At 44.8% G+C, this 12,664-nt stretch overlaps 1 protein-coding gene across 6 annotated transcripts in view; it reads right to left on the reverse strand.

Moving 5' to 3' along the window:
- The window catches only part of PIP5K1A (phosphatidylinositol-4-phosphate 5-kinase type 1 alpha), a 51,263-nt gene that overhangs the window by 21,989 nt on the left and 16,610 nt on the right, over positions 1–12,664 (reverse strand). For 2 of the 6 annotated variants that reach the window (XM_003817265.5, XM_003817264.5), the window contains exons 2-3: positions 3,131–3,162; positions 4–84 (exon numbers count right to left, since the gene is read on the reverse strand). In XM_003817265.5, the coding sequence (XP_003817313.1) occupies positions 4–84; positions 3,131–3,162 (113 nt within the window). Of the gene's footprint in view, positions 1–3; positions 85–3,130; positions 3,166–11,389; positions 11,429–12,664 lie in introns of all 6 variants that reach the window. The other 4 variants (XM_063605395.1, XM_008970421.5, XM_055101425.2 and 1 more) reach the window with 3 other exon arrangements.

A 12,664-nucleotide genomic window follows, 5' to 3' on the forward strand; every position in this document is an offset into this window, starting at 1 on the left:
CACCTTTTTATATGTTGTCTCTCCTGAGGAATCAACACTTCTATGGCCTATTTTCTTGATGGGCATGCCAGAGGCATAAGGCACCTAGAAGAAGAGTCAAGATTATAATACAATTCCCATGTAAGACACCAAATAGCTACCACAATGGTACATCAAAACAAAATAAACTGAAACAACATATTCTTTCTAGATTAAAAACATTTTACAAAATCTTCAGATCTATCCCATGCAAATATACAGCTATAATGTTGGTTCCCAATGAATTAAGTGGCTAAAAGATCACAGAAGAAAACTCCAAGGGACACATATTTTCCCTTTGGTCCTCAGAAAGAAGACACAGAAAATAAAAGTGAGTATTTTTACTCTTTATTTTTTTGAAACAGAGTCTCGCTCTTGTTGCCCAGGCTGGAGTGCGGTGGCACAATCTCAGCTCACTGCAACCTCCACCTCCTCGGTTCAAGCAATTCGCTCGCCTCAGCCTCCCGAGCAGCTGGGATTATAGGCGCACACCACCACACCTGACTAATTTTTGTATTTTTAGTAGAGATGAGGTTTCACCATGTTGGCCAGGCTGATCTCAAACTGCTGACCTCAAGTGATCCACCTGCCTCAGCCTCCCAAAGTGCTGGGATTACAGGTGTGAGCCACCATGCCCGGCCAGAAAATAAGAGTACTTTTTTTTTTTTTTTTTGAGACAGAGTTTCACTTGTGTCGCCTGGGCTGGAGTGCAATGCCACGATCTCGGCTCACTGCAACCTCCGCCTCCCAGGTTCAAGCGATTCTCCAGCCTCAGCCTCCCGAGTAGCTGAGATTACAGGAATGTGCCACCACACCCAGCTAATTTTTTGTATTATTAGTAGAGATGGGGTTTCAAACATGTTGACCAGGCTAGTCTCGAACTCCTGACCTCAGATGATCCACTCGCCTTGGCCTCCCAAAGTGCTGGGATTATAGGTGTGAGGCACTGCACCCAACCAAAGGTGAGTATTTTTAAACAGTAGTAGAAACATAGCTCGGCGATGGCCGGGTGCGGTGGCTCACACCTGTAATCCTAGCACTTTGGGAGGTGGAGGCAAGTGGATCACGAGGTCAGGAGTTCAAGACCAGCCTGGCCAAGATGTTGAAACCCTGTCTCTACTAAAAACACAAAAATTACCCAGGCGTGGTAGTAGGCACCTGTAATCCCAGCTACTCGGGAGGCTGAGGCAGAGAATTGCTTGAAACTGGGAGGTGGAGGTTGCAGTGAGCCGAGATCGCACCACTGCACTCCAGCCTGGGTGACAGAGCGAGACTCTGTCTCAAAAAAAAAAAAAAAAAGAAAAGAAACATAGCTGGGTGGTGTGGCATGCACCTGTAATCTCAGCTACTCAGAAGGCCAAGTGGGGAAGATCACTTGAGCCTAGGAGTTTGAGACCAGACTGGGCAACATGGCAAATCTCCATCTCCAACTAAAAATACAAAAAATTTGCCTGGCGTAGTGGCGTGCATCTCTAATCCCAGCTACTCAGGAGGCTGAGGCGGGAGAATCACTTGAATCCAGGAGGCAGAGGTTGCAGTGAGCCAAGATCATGCCACTGCACTCCAGCCTGGGCGACAGAGTGCGACTCTGTCTCAAAAAAAAAAAGAAAGAAAGAAAAGAGGCCAGGCGCAGTGGCTCACACCTGTAATCCCAGCACATTGGGAGGCCAAGGCGGGTGGATCACCTGAGGTCAGGAGTTCAAAACCAGTCTGGTCAACAGGGTGAAACCCTGCCTCTACTAAAAATACAAAAATTAGGCGGGCATGGTGGCGTGCACCTGTAATCCCAGCTGCTTGGGAGGCTGAGGCAGGAGAACTGCCTGAACCTGGGAGGCAGAGGACATAGTGAGCCAAGATCGAGCCACTGTACTCTATACTGGGCAACAGAGCAAGACTTCATCTCAAAAAAAAAAAAAGGCAAGAAGGGAGGAGTAAACCAGTATAGCAGTCTAGAAAGTTATCCCCAAGAGCCAAGATGCCAGAGCAACAGACATGAAGTTACTCTTCATAACATCAATACTCATTAAGTTTATAAGCCAGAAGGCTGAGAGGCTAGTGGAAACAGGGTATCACAGCTTTTTTTTGAGACAGGGTGTCTCTGTCACCCAGGCTAGAGGGCAGTGGTGTGATCATGGCTCACTGCAGCCTCAACCTCCTGGGCTCAAGCAATCCCGAGTAGCTGGGACTATGGTGTGCACCTGGCTAATGTTTTATTTTTTTGTAGAACCAGGGTCTCACTATGTTGCACAGGCCTGTCTCGATCTCCTGGCCTCAAGCAATCCTCTCACCTTGGCCTCCCAAAGTGTTAGGATTACAAGCATGAGCAACCATGACTGGCTGGATGTCCCAATCTTAAGACCTGATATTCAAGTTCTATTCTTTTAGCCAAGGCCCTTAGTACCAGAAAACTCTCAGTATATCACCTGACAGATGCTGGAAGATGTTCTGAGAGAAAGTTTGAAGTCCCAGGTCAAAAGGGCCTGCATTCTGAGACCCCTTTCACAAAACCCAGGGGAGAGGCAAGAAGTGAGAAGAGGGTTAGGAAATACACCATGGGAAGAAAGTTGAGCAAAATGGCGATATTCTGGACAAAAAAGAGAAACTTGCGAAACTAACAGCTTCTGCATGGCTAAAAGTTCTTCATATTCATCGAAGGTATGCAATCAGGAGGCCATAACAGCAAAACAAAGAAAGTGAGCTTTAGTGTCAGACTGCCTGGGTTTGAATTTGAATCCCAGCTTTACTAATCCCACTTAGTAACTATGCAATCCTCACTTTCTTCATCTGTAAAACAGATAACAGTATTTGCCTCACTGTAGTTGTTTGAAGGATTAAATAAGAATATCTTAAAGGGCACTTAGGTACAGTATTTACTTTTTGGTATATATTGCATTTGGTACATTAAAAATGCTCAATAAATGTAAGATATTGTTAATATTTAAAATAAACTACAATAAAAGATGAGTTGCATAATTTCTAGCCCACCAATGAGATGTAAGAATCCTGTCTAGCTTCCAAGAGCTAAGTAGAGAAAAAATAAAAATGTCATAAACAGGTTCCTTCTATCCCAGAATTAAGGTTTTAGTAACCATTGTATCAGTATGAAACTCACCTCAGATGCCATGGGTCTCTTGATTCCAGATGCTGCTGGGGGGGAAAAAAAAACAATCATAAGAGTGTATCACACACTCACATCTCTGTCAAGCGTACTGAAAGCATCAGAGTTTGAGTCAAACTAAACGTAAGTATAAACTCCTGCCTCTTGCTCAGTAATACCAGATCCTTTTGGATAGCAACTGTGTATGTCCCTCTCTCCTTCTCCATACTCACATAGGCCTCGTGCATATTCCATTTTTATTCTAGACCCCTTTCTTATTCAAATATCCATATTTTCTCTGGGAAATATAACTTTTTCTTTTTTTTTGAGATGGAGTCTCACTCTATCGCCCAGGCTGGAGTGCAGTGGCATGACCTCAGCTCACTGCAAGTGATTCTCCTGCTCAGCCTCCTGAGTAGCAGGGATTACAGGCGCCTCCTACCACATTCAGCTAATTTTTGTGTTTTTAGTGGAGGCGGGATTTCACCATGATGGCCGGGCTGGTCTCGAACTCCTGACCTCAAGTGATCCATCCACCTCAAGCCTCCCAAAGTGCTAGGATTACAAGCAAGAGCCACCGCACCTGTCCCTTTTTTTTAATTTTTATTTTTTAGATGGAGTCTCGCTCTGTCGCTTTTTTTTTTTTTGAGACAGAGTCTCGCTCTGTTGCCCAGGTTGGAGTGCAATGGCACGATCTCGGCTCACTGCAACCTCCACCTCCTGGGTTCAAGCAATTCTCCTGCCTCAGCCTCCCGAGTAGCTGGGATTACAGGTGTGTGCCATCACGCCTGGCTAATTTTTTGTATTTTTAGTAGAGACAGGGTTTCACCGTGTTAGCCAGGATGGTCTCAATCTCCTGACCTCATGATCCGCCTGCCTCGGCCTCCCAAAGTGCTGGGATTACAGGCGTGAGCCACCACACCCGGCCTTTTTTTTTTTTTTTTTGAGACGGAGTTTTGCTGGTCACCCAGGCTGGAGTGCAACAGCACCATCTTGGCTCCCTGCGACGTCCTTCTCCCAGTTCAAGAGATTCTCCTGCTTCAACCTCCCGAGTAGCTGGGATTACAGGTGCCCGCCACCATGCCTGGCTGATTTTTGTATTTTTAGCAGAGATGGGGTTTCATCATGTCGGCCAGGCTGGTCTTGAATTCCTGACCTCAGGTGATCCACCCGCCGCGGCCTCCCAAAGTGCTGGGATCACAGGGGTGAGCCACTGCGCCTGGCTAATTTTTGTATTTTTTTTTAGAAGAGAGAGGGTTTCACCATCTTGGCCGGGCTGGTCTTAACTCCTGACCTCGTGATCCACCTGCCTTGGCCTCCCAAAGTGCTGGGATTACAGGCATGAGCCACCATGCCTGGCCATTACGTGTGATGCAAGAGCAAAGTTAGGCTCACAGCAAGGTTTAATTTTCAATTTACCTAGACCTTCATGAAATTCTAATTACCATCTCAAAGAACACGGTTCCTGTCAAAACCCTCAGCTGCCCCATCCCCCAGCATACCCACATGCTTGTGCAACACTAGCAACTATGGAATCTGATTCTCAATGAGGTACTCTGTATGCTTTCAGTTGAAAATAAAAATGCTGATTCTAGACTCTTTGGTCAGTGCCTGGCCTATCCTCTCCTCTTTTACCCAGAGGAAACGGTTTAGAAGAGACCAGGCAGAACCAAAAGCCAGCATCTGCTTCTAGTCTGGTAGTTACCACCTAGAAAGTAAGCTCCTCTGTATGCAAAAAGTCACTGAATAAAGTTAAACAAGAGAAAAAAAGCAAGTAAGTAATTTCAATGCAGAGTGGCTCTGAAACTTTCTACTCCCTAAAAAGTTCTACCTTGCTACCTTTCCTAGTTTTATCACACGAACATGTAGCTCTAGGGCTGCTATACTCTTGCAAAATACCTAGAATAAAGATGAGACGATGTTGCTCCATGGAATTTTGGTGCCAACTGCTTAGCTATCTGTGACTGCAAAACTGGGACTAATTCCAAGAGCACGCAGGGTGATGATGCTATTAGGGTCTAAGTAATAATACTCAGACCAAGTGACAAAGAGAGGAGCAGAATCAGGACACAAAACCTTCTCTCTTCCTTGCCTAAAGTTTTGCCCCTATGGCACACATCAGAGATCCAACCTACCAATGAACAGAAGAGAAAAATATCGTATCTATTTTATATCAAAAAAAGGAAAAAATATATGTAATTTTTTTTCCCTTTGAGACACGGTCTCACAATGTCACCCTAGCTGGAGTGCAGTGGTGCAATCTCTGCTCACTGCAGCCCCTTCCTCCCAGGCTCAAATGATGCTCCCACCTCAGCCACCTGAGTAGTTGGGACTGCAGGTGTGTACCACCATGCCCAGCTGATTTTGCTTTTTTTGCTATTATTCTTTTTTGTAGATATGAGGTCTCACTATGTTGCCCAGGCTGGTCTCAAACTCCTGGATTCAAGTTATCCTCCCACCTCAGCCTCCTGAGTCACTGGGACTATCAGCCTGCACCACTGCACCTGGCTGTTAGCCAGACAATTTTTAAAGAGAATGAGATTCATCCCTATGGATAAAACCAGAATACTGTTCAACAGAAAATGTTTTCTAGTGTCTTTGTGAAAAATACTGTAGGAATACATTATCGTTTTGTAATCCATACCCATGATTTATATATATCATTATCTTTTTGGGCAGGGAAACAACATTAAAATGTACTCTTCCCTAGAGGAAAATATTTTGTCTGAGAATCTTGAGACCTGCATTTCCCAATCTAAGGCAAAACTCTCAAAGGGCATTATTCCAATGTCTTCATTATCATCAGTCTACACTTGGAAGTGTGGCATGTACTATAAGAGAGGAGAACCTATTACCCAAGGGTGGGTATACAGGTTAATTGCTTGGCTATAAATGCTACAGAGAAGGTCCTAGGCCAGCTTCTCCATACTGGCTCAATTTTAATACATCTCAGCCTTAGTTTAATGCCAAATTATTCCTGCTTTTTTCTCCATCACTCAGGCATCTCTACATTCTCTCATTTCTCTTTAATGTTATTAACACTAAACTGCAATGCTGATATATTTTTAGAAAGGTTATTTCTCTCCTATGACCAAACAACTTATGTTTGTATAAACACTTTGGAAGCCTACAAATATATCTCATTTAGCCCTCAAAAAACACTACAGGGTTTGGAAACTATTTTAATTAAGGATTTAAGAGAGAAATAACCAAATGGAATATGTGAAACCTGTTTGGGTGCTGATTAGAAAAAAAGAAACCATAAAAAGACATTTCTGAGAAAAGAGCCTTGAGAAGCAAAGTTAAACAATTATTAATTTTATAGATGTGACAATACCACTGTAGTTATATTATACTCTCCCATCCTCACCTCTAAAAGATTCCCTGAGTGTATTAATACATTCTTAAGTATTTAGGAGTGAAATCCCATGAGGACTGGGCTTGCTTTAAAATATTCCAGGGAGGTAGAGGTAGAAAAATGGAGAAGTATAGATGCAAGATTGGCAAAATGCTGTTATCAAAGCTAGGTGATAGGCCAGGTAAAGTGGCTCATGCCTGTAATCCCAGCACTTTGGAAGGCCAAGGCAGGTGGATCACCTGAGGTCAGGAGTTCGAGACCAGCCTTGCCAACATGGCGAAACCCCATCTCTACTAAAAACACAAAAATTAGCTGGGCAAGGTGGCGGGCGCCTGTAATCCCAAATACTTGGAGGCTGAGGCAGGAGAATCGGTTGAACCCGGGGAGCAGAGGTTGCAGTAAGCTGAGATCGCACCATCGCACTCCTGCCTGGGCGAAAGAGTGAAACCCTGTCTTAAAAAAAAAAAAGCTAGGTGGTAAGTATATGGAGGTTCATTATACTATTCTCTCTACTTCACGTGCATCTGAGGAATTTTATAATGTAAGTAAAGGAAAAAAATACCACAGAAGAAAATAAAACAAGTCTGGATAATCAAAATTCTTGATCTGAGTTGGCTTTTTTAAAATAGAGACAGGCAAGCCGGGTGTGGTGGCTCATGCCTGTAATCCCAGCACTTGGGGAGGCCAAGGTGGGCATATCACAGGGTCAGGAGATCGAGATCATCCTGGCTAGCAAGGTGAAACCCCGTCTCTACTAAAAATACAAAAAAGTAGCCAAGCATGATGACACCACCTGTAATCCCAGCTACTCGGGAGACTGAGGCAGGAGAATCTCTTGAACCTGGGAGACAGAGATTGCAGTGAGCCGAGATCGCGCCACTGCACTCCAGCCTGGGCAACAGAGCAACACTCTGTCTCAAAAATAAATAAATAAATAAAAACAGAGACAGGCATTGAGCACAGTGGCTCACATCTATAATCCCAGTACTTTGGGAGGCCAAGATGGGAAGATTAATTGAGCCCAGGAGTTCGAGACCAGCTTGAGCAACATAGGGAGACCCCATCTCGGCAAAAAAAAAAAAGGAAAGAATATGTAAAGACAGGGTTTAGCCATGTTCCCCAAGCTGGTCTTGAATGCCTGGGCTCAAGCGATCCTTCCACCTCAGCCTCCCAAAGTACGGGGATGAGAAGCATGAGCCACCGCACAAGGCCTACTTTCCAGTTTTCTTTCTTTTTTTTTTAGATGGAGTTTCACTCTTGTCGCCCAGGCTGGAGGGCAATGGTGCAATCTCGGCTCACCGCAACCTCCACCTCCCGGGTTCAAGAGATTCTCCTGCCTCAGCCTCCCGAGTAGCTGGGATTATAGGCACGCACCACAACACCCAGCTAATTTTTTTTTTTTTAATTTTTTGTAGAGATGGGGTTTCACCATGTTGGTCAGGCTGGTCTCGAACTCCTGACTGCAGGTGACCCGCCCGCCTCAGCCTCCCAAAGTGCTGGGATTATAGGCATGAGCCACCGGGCCAGCCCTCTTCTTTTTTTTTTTTTTTTTTTTGAGACGAGAGTCTTGCTCTGTCGCCCAGGCTGGAGTGCAGTGGCACAATGTCGGCTCACTGCAACCTCTGCCTCCTGGGCTCAACTGATTCTCCTGTCTCAGCCTCCCGAGTAGCCAGGATTACGGGTGTGCACCACCACACCTGGCTAATTTTTGTATTTTTAGTACAGACGGGGTTTCACCATGTTGGCCAGCCTGGTCTGGAACTCCTGACCTCAAGTGATCTGCCCACCTCATCCTCCCAAAGTGCTGGGATTATAGGCGTGAGCCATTGTGCCCAGCCTACTTTCCAATTTTCAAGCTAAAACCATTTATTACAAATCAATAAACCACTTATATTAGAAAAAAAAATCATTCAGAAAGAGATTTTTAGTCTAATTTTTAGTCTAATCCCTTTTATTATAAGAACACAGAAGAAGAGGTTAAGGAATGGGCTCAAAATCAAAGCATAGGCAGTGACAGAGGCAAAACTAGAGCCCACATTCAATTCATGATCCCTAATTCAATACTTTCTTCTGAATAATCTCTGGCCTTTTTTTTTTTTTTTTTTTTTGAGACAGAGTCTCACTCTGTTGCCAGGCTGGAGTGCAGTAGCGTGATCTCAGCTCACTGCAACCTCCACCTCCCAGGTTCAAGCGATTCTCCTGCCTCAGCCTTCAAGCAGCTGGGACTACAGGTGCACGCCACCACACCCAGCTAATTTTTGTATTTTCAGTCAAGACGGGGTTTCACCATGTTGGCCAGGATGGTCTCGATCTCTTGACCTTGTGATCCACTTGCCTTGGCCTCCCAAAGTGCTGGGATTACAGGCGTGAGCCACTGAGCCCGGCCTCACCTTTGGTTTTTAATTTCCTGGCCACCTAGAAAGCAGCTGGAACAAGAAAGCACCAATGGAACTAGAATGCTCTAACAAACTAAATAAATCTCAGATTTGCTAATGGACAATATGAAGACATATATTCTTCCCTCAAGGTACCCCCTTTTTGCTTGAGACAAGGAAATGTTTCATTTTCACTGATAGGATTAAGAGTACAGTTGTCCTCCTTCAGGTCCTCTCAAGGAAATTAACAACACTGTTCCTCTAGCAACACTCATCAACATCATTTGCAAAAAGAATATGAAAGTACCTTTCTTTTAGGGAGATTACCTTTGTTCTGAATTAGGCAATGCCAGTATTCTAGAGGAGCAGAAACTTTCAAGTCTGATACTTGAAAGCGCAGTTTCACAGTTTTACAGACGTTAAGGTCCTCACTAGCATAGAAAATACCTTTTTGTCTTTGTAACAAGACATTAACAATTTTAACACTGCCAGGCACAGTGGCTCACGCCTGCAATCCCACCACTTGGGGGAGGCCAAGGTGGGCAGTGGATCACCTGAGGCCAGGAATTCAAGACCAGCCTGGCCAACATGGTGAAACCTCATCTCTATAAATACAAAAATTAGCCGGACGTGGTGGCATGTGCCTGTAATCCAGCTACTTGCGAGTCTGAGGCAGGAGAATCGCTTGAACCCAGGAGGTGGAGGTTGCAGTGAGCTAAGATCGTAACACTGCACTCCAGCCTGGGCAACAGAGCAAGACTCCATCTCAAAAATAAAAAATTAAAAAAAAAAAAGAAAAGAAAAAGAGAAAGAAAAAACAATTAGCCAGACATGGTGGTGTCTGTAGTCCCAGCTACTTGTGAGGCTGAGGTGGGAAGATGGCTTGGGCCTGGGAGGTCAATGCTGCAGTGAGCTATGATCATGCCACTGCACTCCAGCTTGGGTGACAGAACAAGACCCTGTCTCAAAATACATAAATAAATTAATACATTAATAAAATTAAAATGCTTCTGAAAAAATGAACAATTCCACCTACTGTACACAAAGGAGCTCAGAATTTTGTTGATTTAGGAAGGTTAAAGTCAGAAGGAGAAGTTTCCTTCTGTACTACTCTCTCCTTCACCCCAAGGACTCTTGGTTCAGACAGTAACAACAAACATTTAACCCGGTTTTAAGTAAAGTTAGTTCACACACAGAATTTCAAATTAGTGAGGGGAGCAGCAGCAGTGAGTAGGAATGCAGGCTCTGAAATCAGAACACCTGAAAATCTATATCCCAGGGAAAACAAAACCAAAAACAGAAAAAGAAATCAGAACACCTAGGTTTGCTAGGTTTGAATACTAGATTTAACATTTACAGCTGGGCACAATGGCTCAAGCCTGTAATCCCAGCACTTTGGGAGGCCTAGTGGGTGGGTCACTTGAGGCCAAGAGTTCAAGACCAGCCTGGCCAACGTGGAAAAACCCTGTCTCTATTAAAAATACAAAAATTAGCTGGGTGTAGTGGCACGCACCTGTAGTCACAGCTACTCTGGAGGCTAAGGCACGAGAATTGCTTGAACCCAGGAGGCAGATGTTGCAGTAAGCTGAGATCACAGCACTGCACTCTAGCCTGGGTGACAAAGCAAAACGTTGTCTAAAAAAAAAACGTTTACTAAGTAGGTAACCTTGGGTAGGTTGGTTAAAATTTCTCTAGAGCAGACTGGCTACCTTATCTATAAAATGTGGAAGTAACAACATGTACTTCCTAAGGTTGTTATGAGAATTCAACAAGTTACGTATAGGCTTAATCAATAATAAATGCTCTACTTAATCTACAATAAATGCCTATAAATTCTAGCAATTATTATCAATGTGAATTATGAAATGCCATCTACAGGACAGGAAGGGTCGGGGAAATGAGAGGTACAACAGAAAGAGAAAAGGAAAAGAGTTGAGGCTGGTTTACTGAAACAAAAGGAAATGAACATTAAGTTACAGGAAAATTTCAAGGGAGAGAAAAGGTAGTCACTGATTCATAATATACTGAAGAATTCTGAGAAAAGATACTTCTATGTTAGCGTAACATATTTTTTGGAGAGGGCGGTGAGATATGGGAGCCAGCGTCAAATAATGCTTTTAAGGCATCCACAGCCTTCTTAGAAGAAGACCATGAACTACCACTCCCAGAAGTCTGCAACTGGTTTTTTTTTTTGAGACAGAGTCTTGCTCTGTTGCCCAGGCTGGAGTGCAGTGGCACGATCTCGGCTCACTGCAAGCTCTGCCTCCCGGGTTCACGCCATTCTCCTGTCTCAGCCTCCCGAGTAGCTGGGACTACAGGCACCCGCCACCATGCCCAGCTAATTTTTTTGTATTTTTAGTAGAGACGGGGTTTCACTGTGTTAGCCAGGATGGTCTCGATCTCCTGACCTCGTGATCCGCCCGCCTCGGCCTCCCAAGGTGCTGGGATTAGAAGTCTGCAACTGTTATGGGGAAGAGGAATTGGCTGCTAGTTACTGTAAGGAGCTCATGCTTCTTTAGCACAGATACACATCAGATCTACCTCTCTTACGACTGACCCCACAGCACAGAAAGTTGAAACCTAATGAGGAAAAACAGAAAGTTACCCCTTACTCCTGGGGTCCCATTTGCTTACAGCATGATAAGCACACGTTTTTAAAACTCTAAAGTTTAAAATTATGAACTGGACCTGGTCAGATTCCTAGCACCATACTGTGAAATGTAGAATGTTTTTTTGTAATTCTAGGTAAATGTTCAAAAAATGGCAGAAGGAGAAGCCTCTGACACAAAAATTCTAGGAGCAGTCACAAAACTTGTACTTCAAGTCATTTCACTCTGGAGTGAATTCAGACAGCAAAACATTTCAGGTATAAGGTTCCTCTGCAGCCAGACTTTTTTATCTTTTAAAAAAGAATGCCGGGCGCAGAGGCTCAAACTTGTAATCCCAGCACTTTGGGAGGCGTGATCACCTGAGGTCAAGAGTTCACAAGACCAGCCTCCTGGCCAACATGGTGAAAACCCGTCTCTACTAAAAATACAAAAATTAGCCGGCGCAGTGGCAGGCACCTGTAATCCCAGCTTCTCAGGAGGCTGAGGCAGGAGAATCGCTTGAACCCAGGAGGCAGAGCTTGAAGTGAGCCAAGATTGCTTTTGCACTCCAGGCTGGATGACACAATGAGACGCCTTTTCAAAAAAAAAAAGGCCGGGTGCGGTGGCTCACGCCTGTAATCCCAACACTTTGGGAGGCCAAGGCGGGAGGATCACCTGAGGTCGAGAGCTCGAGACCAACATGACCAACATGGAGAAACCCCGTCTTTACTAAAAATACAAAAAAAAACAATTAGCATGGCGTGGTGGCGCCTGCCTGTAATCCCAGCTACTCGGGAGGTTGAGGCAGGAGAATCGCTTGAACCCAGGAGGCGGAGGATACAGTGAGCTGAGATCACGCCATTGCACTCCAGCCTGGGCAACGAGAGCAAAACTCCATCTCAAAAAAAAAAAAAAAAAAGAATGCACAGGCTGGGCATGGTGGCTCATGCCTGTAATCCCAGCACTTTGGGAGGCTAAATCAGGTGGATCACTTGAGGCCAGGAGTTCGAGACCAGCCTGGGCAACATGGTGAAAACTGGTCTCCACTAAAAATACAAAAATTTAGCCAGGTGTGGTGGCGCAAGCCTGTAGTCCCAGCTACTCAGAAGGCTGAGGTGGGAGGATGACTTGAGCCCAAGAGGCAGAGGTTGCAGTGAGCCAAGATCACACCATTGCGCTCCAACCTGGGCGACAGTCACAAGGTAGATTTTGTTTGAGGCTCTTCCGC

This window comes from Pan paniscus, chromosome 1 (genome assembly GCF_029289425.2).
Source record: "Pan paniscus chromosome 1, NHGRI_mPanPan1-v2.0_pri, whole genome shotgun sequence".
Lineage (NCBI taxonomy): Eukaryota > Metazoa > Chordata > Mammalia > Primates > Hominidae > Pan > Pan paniscus.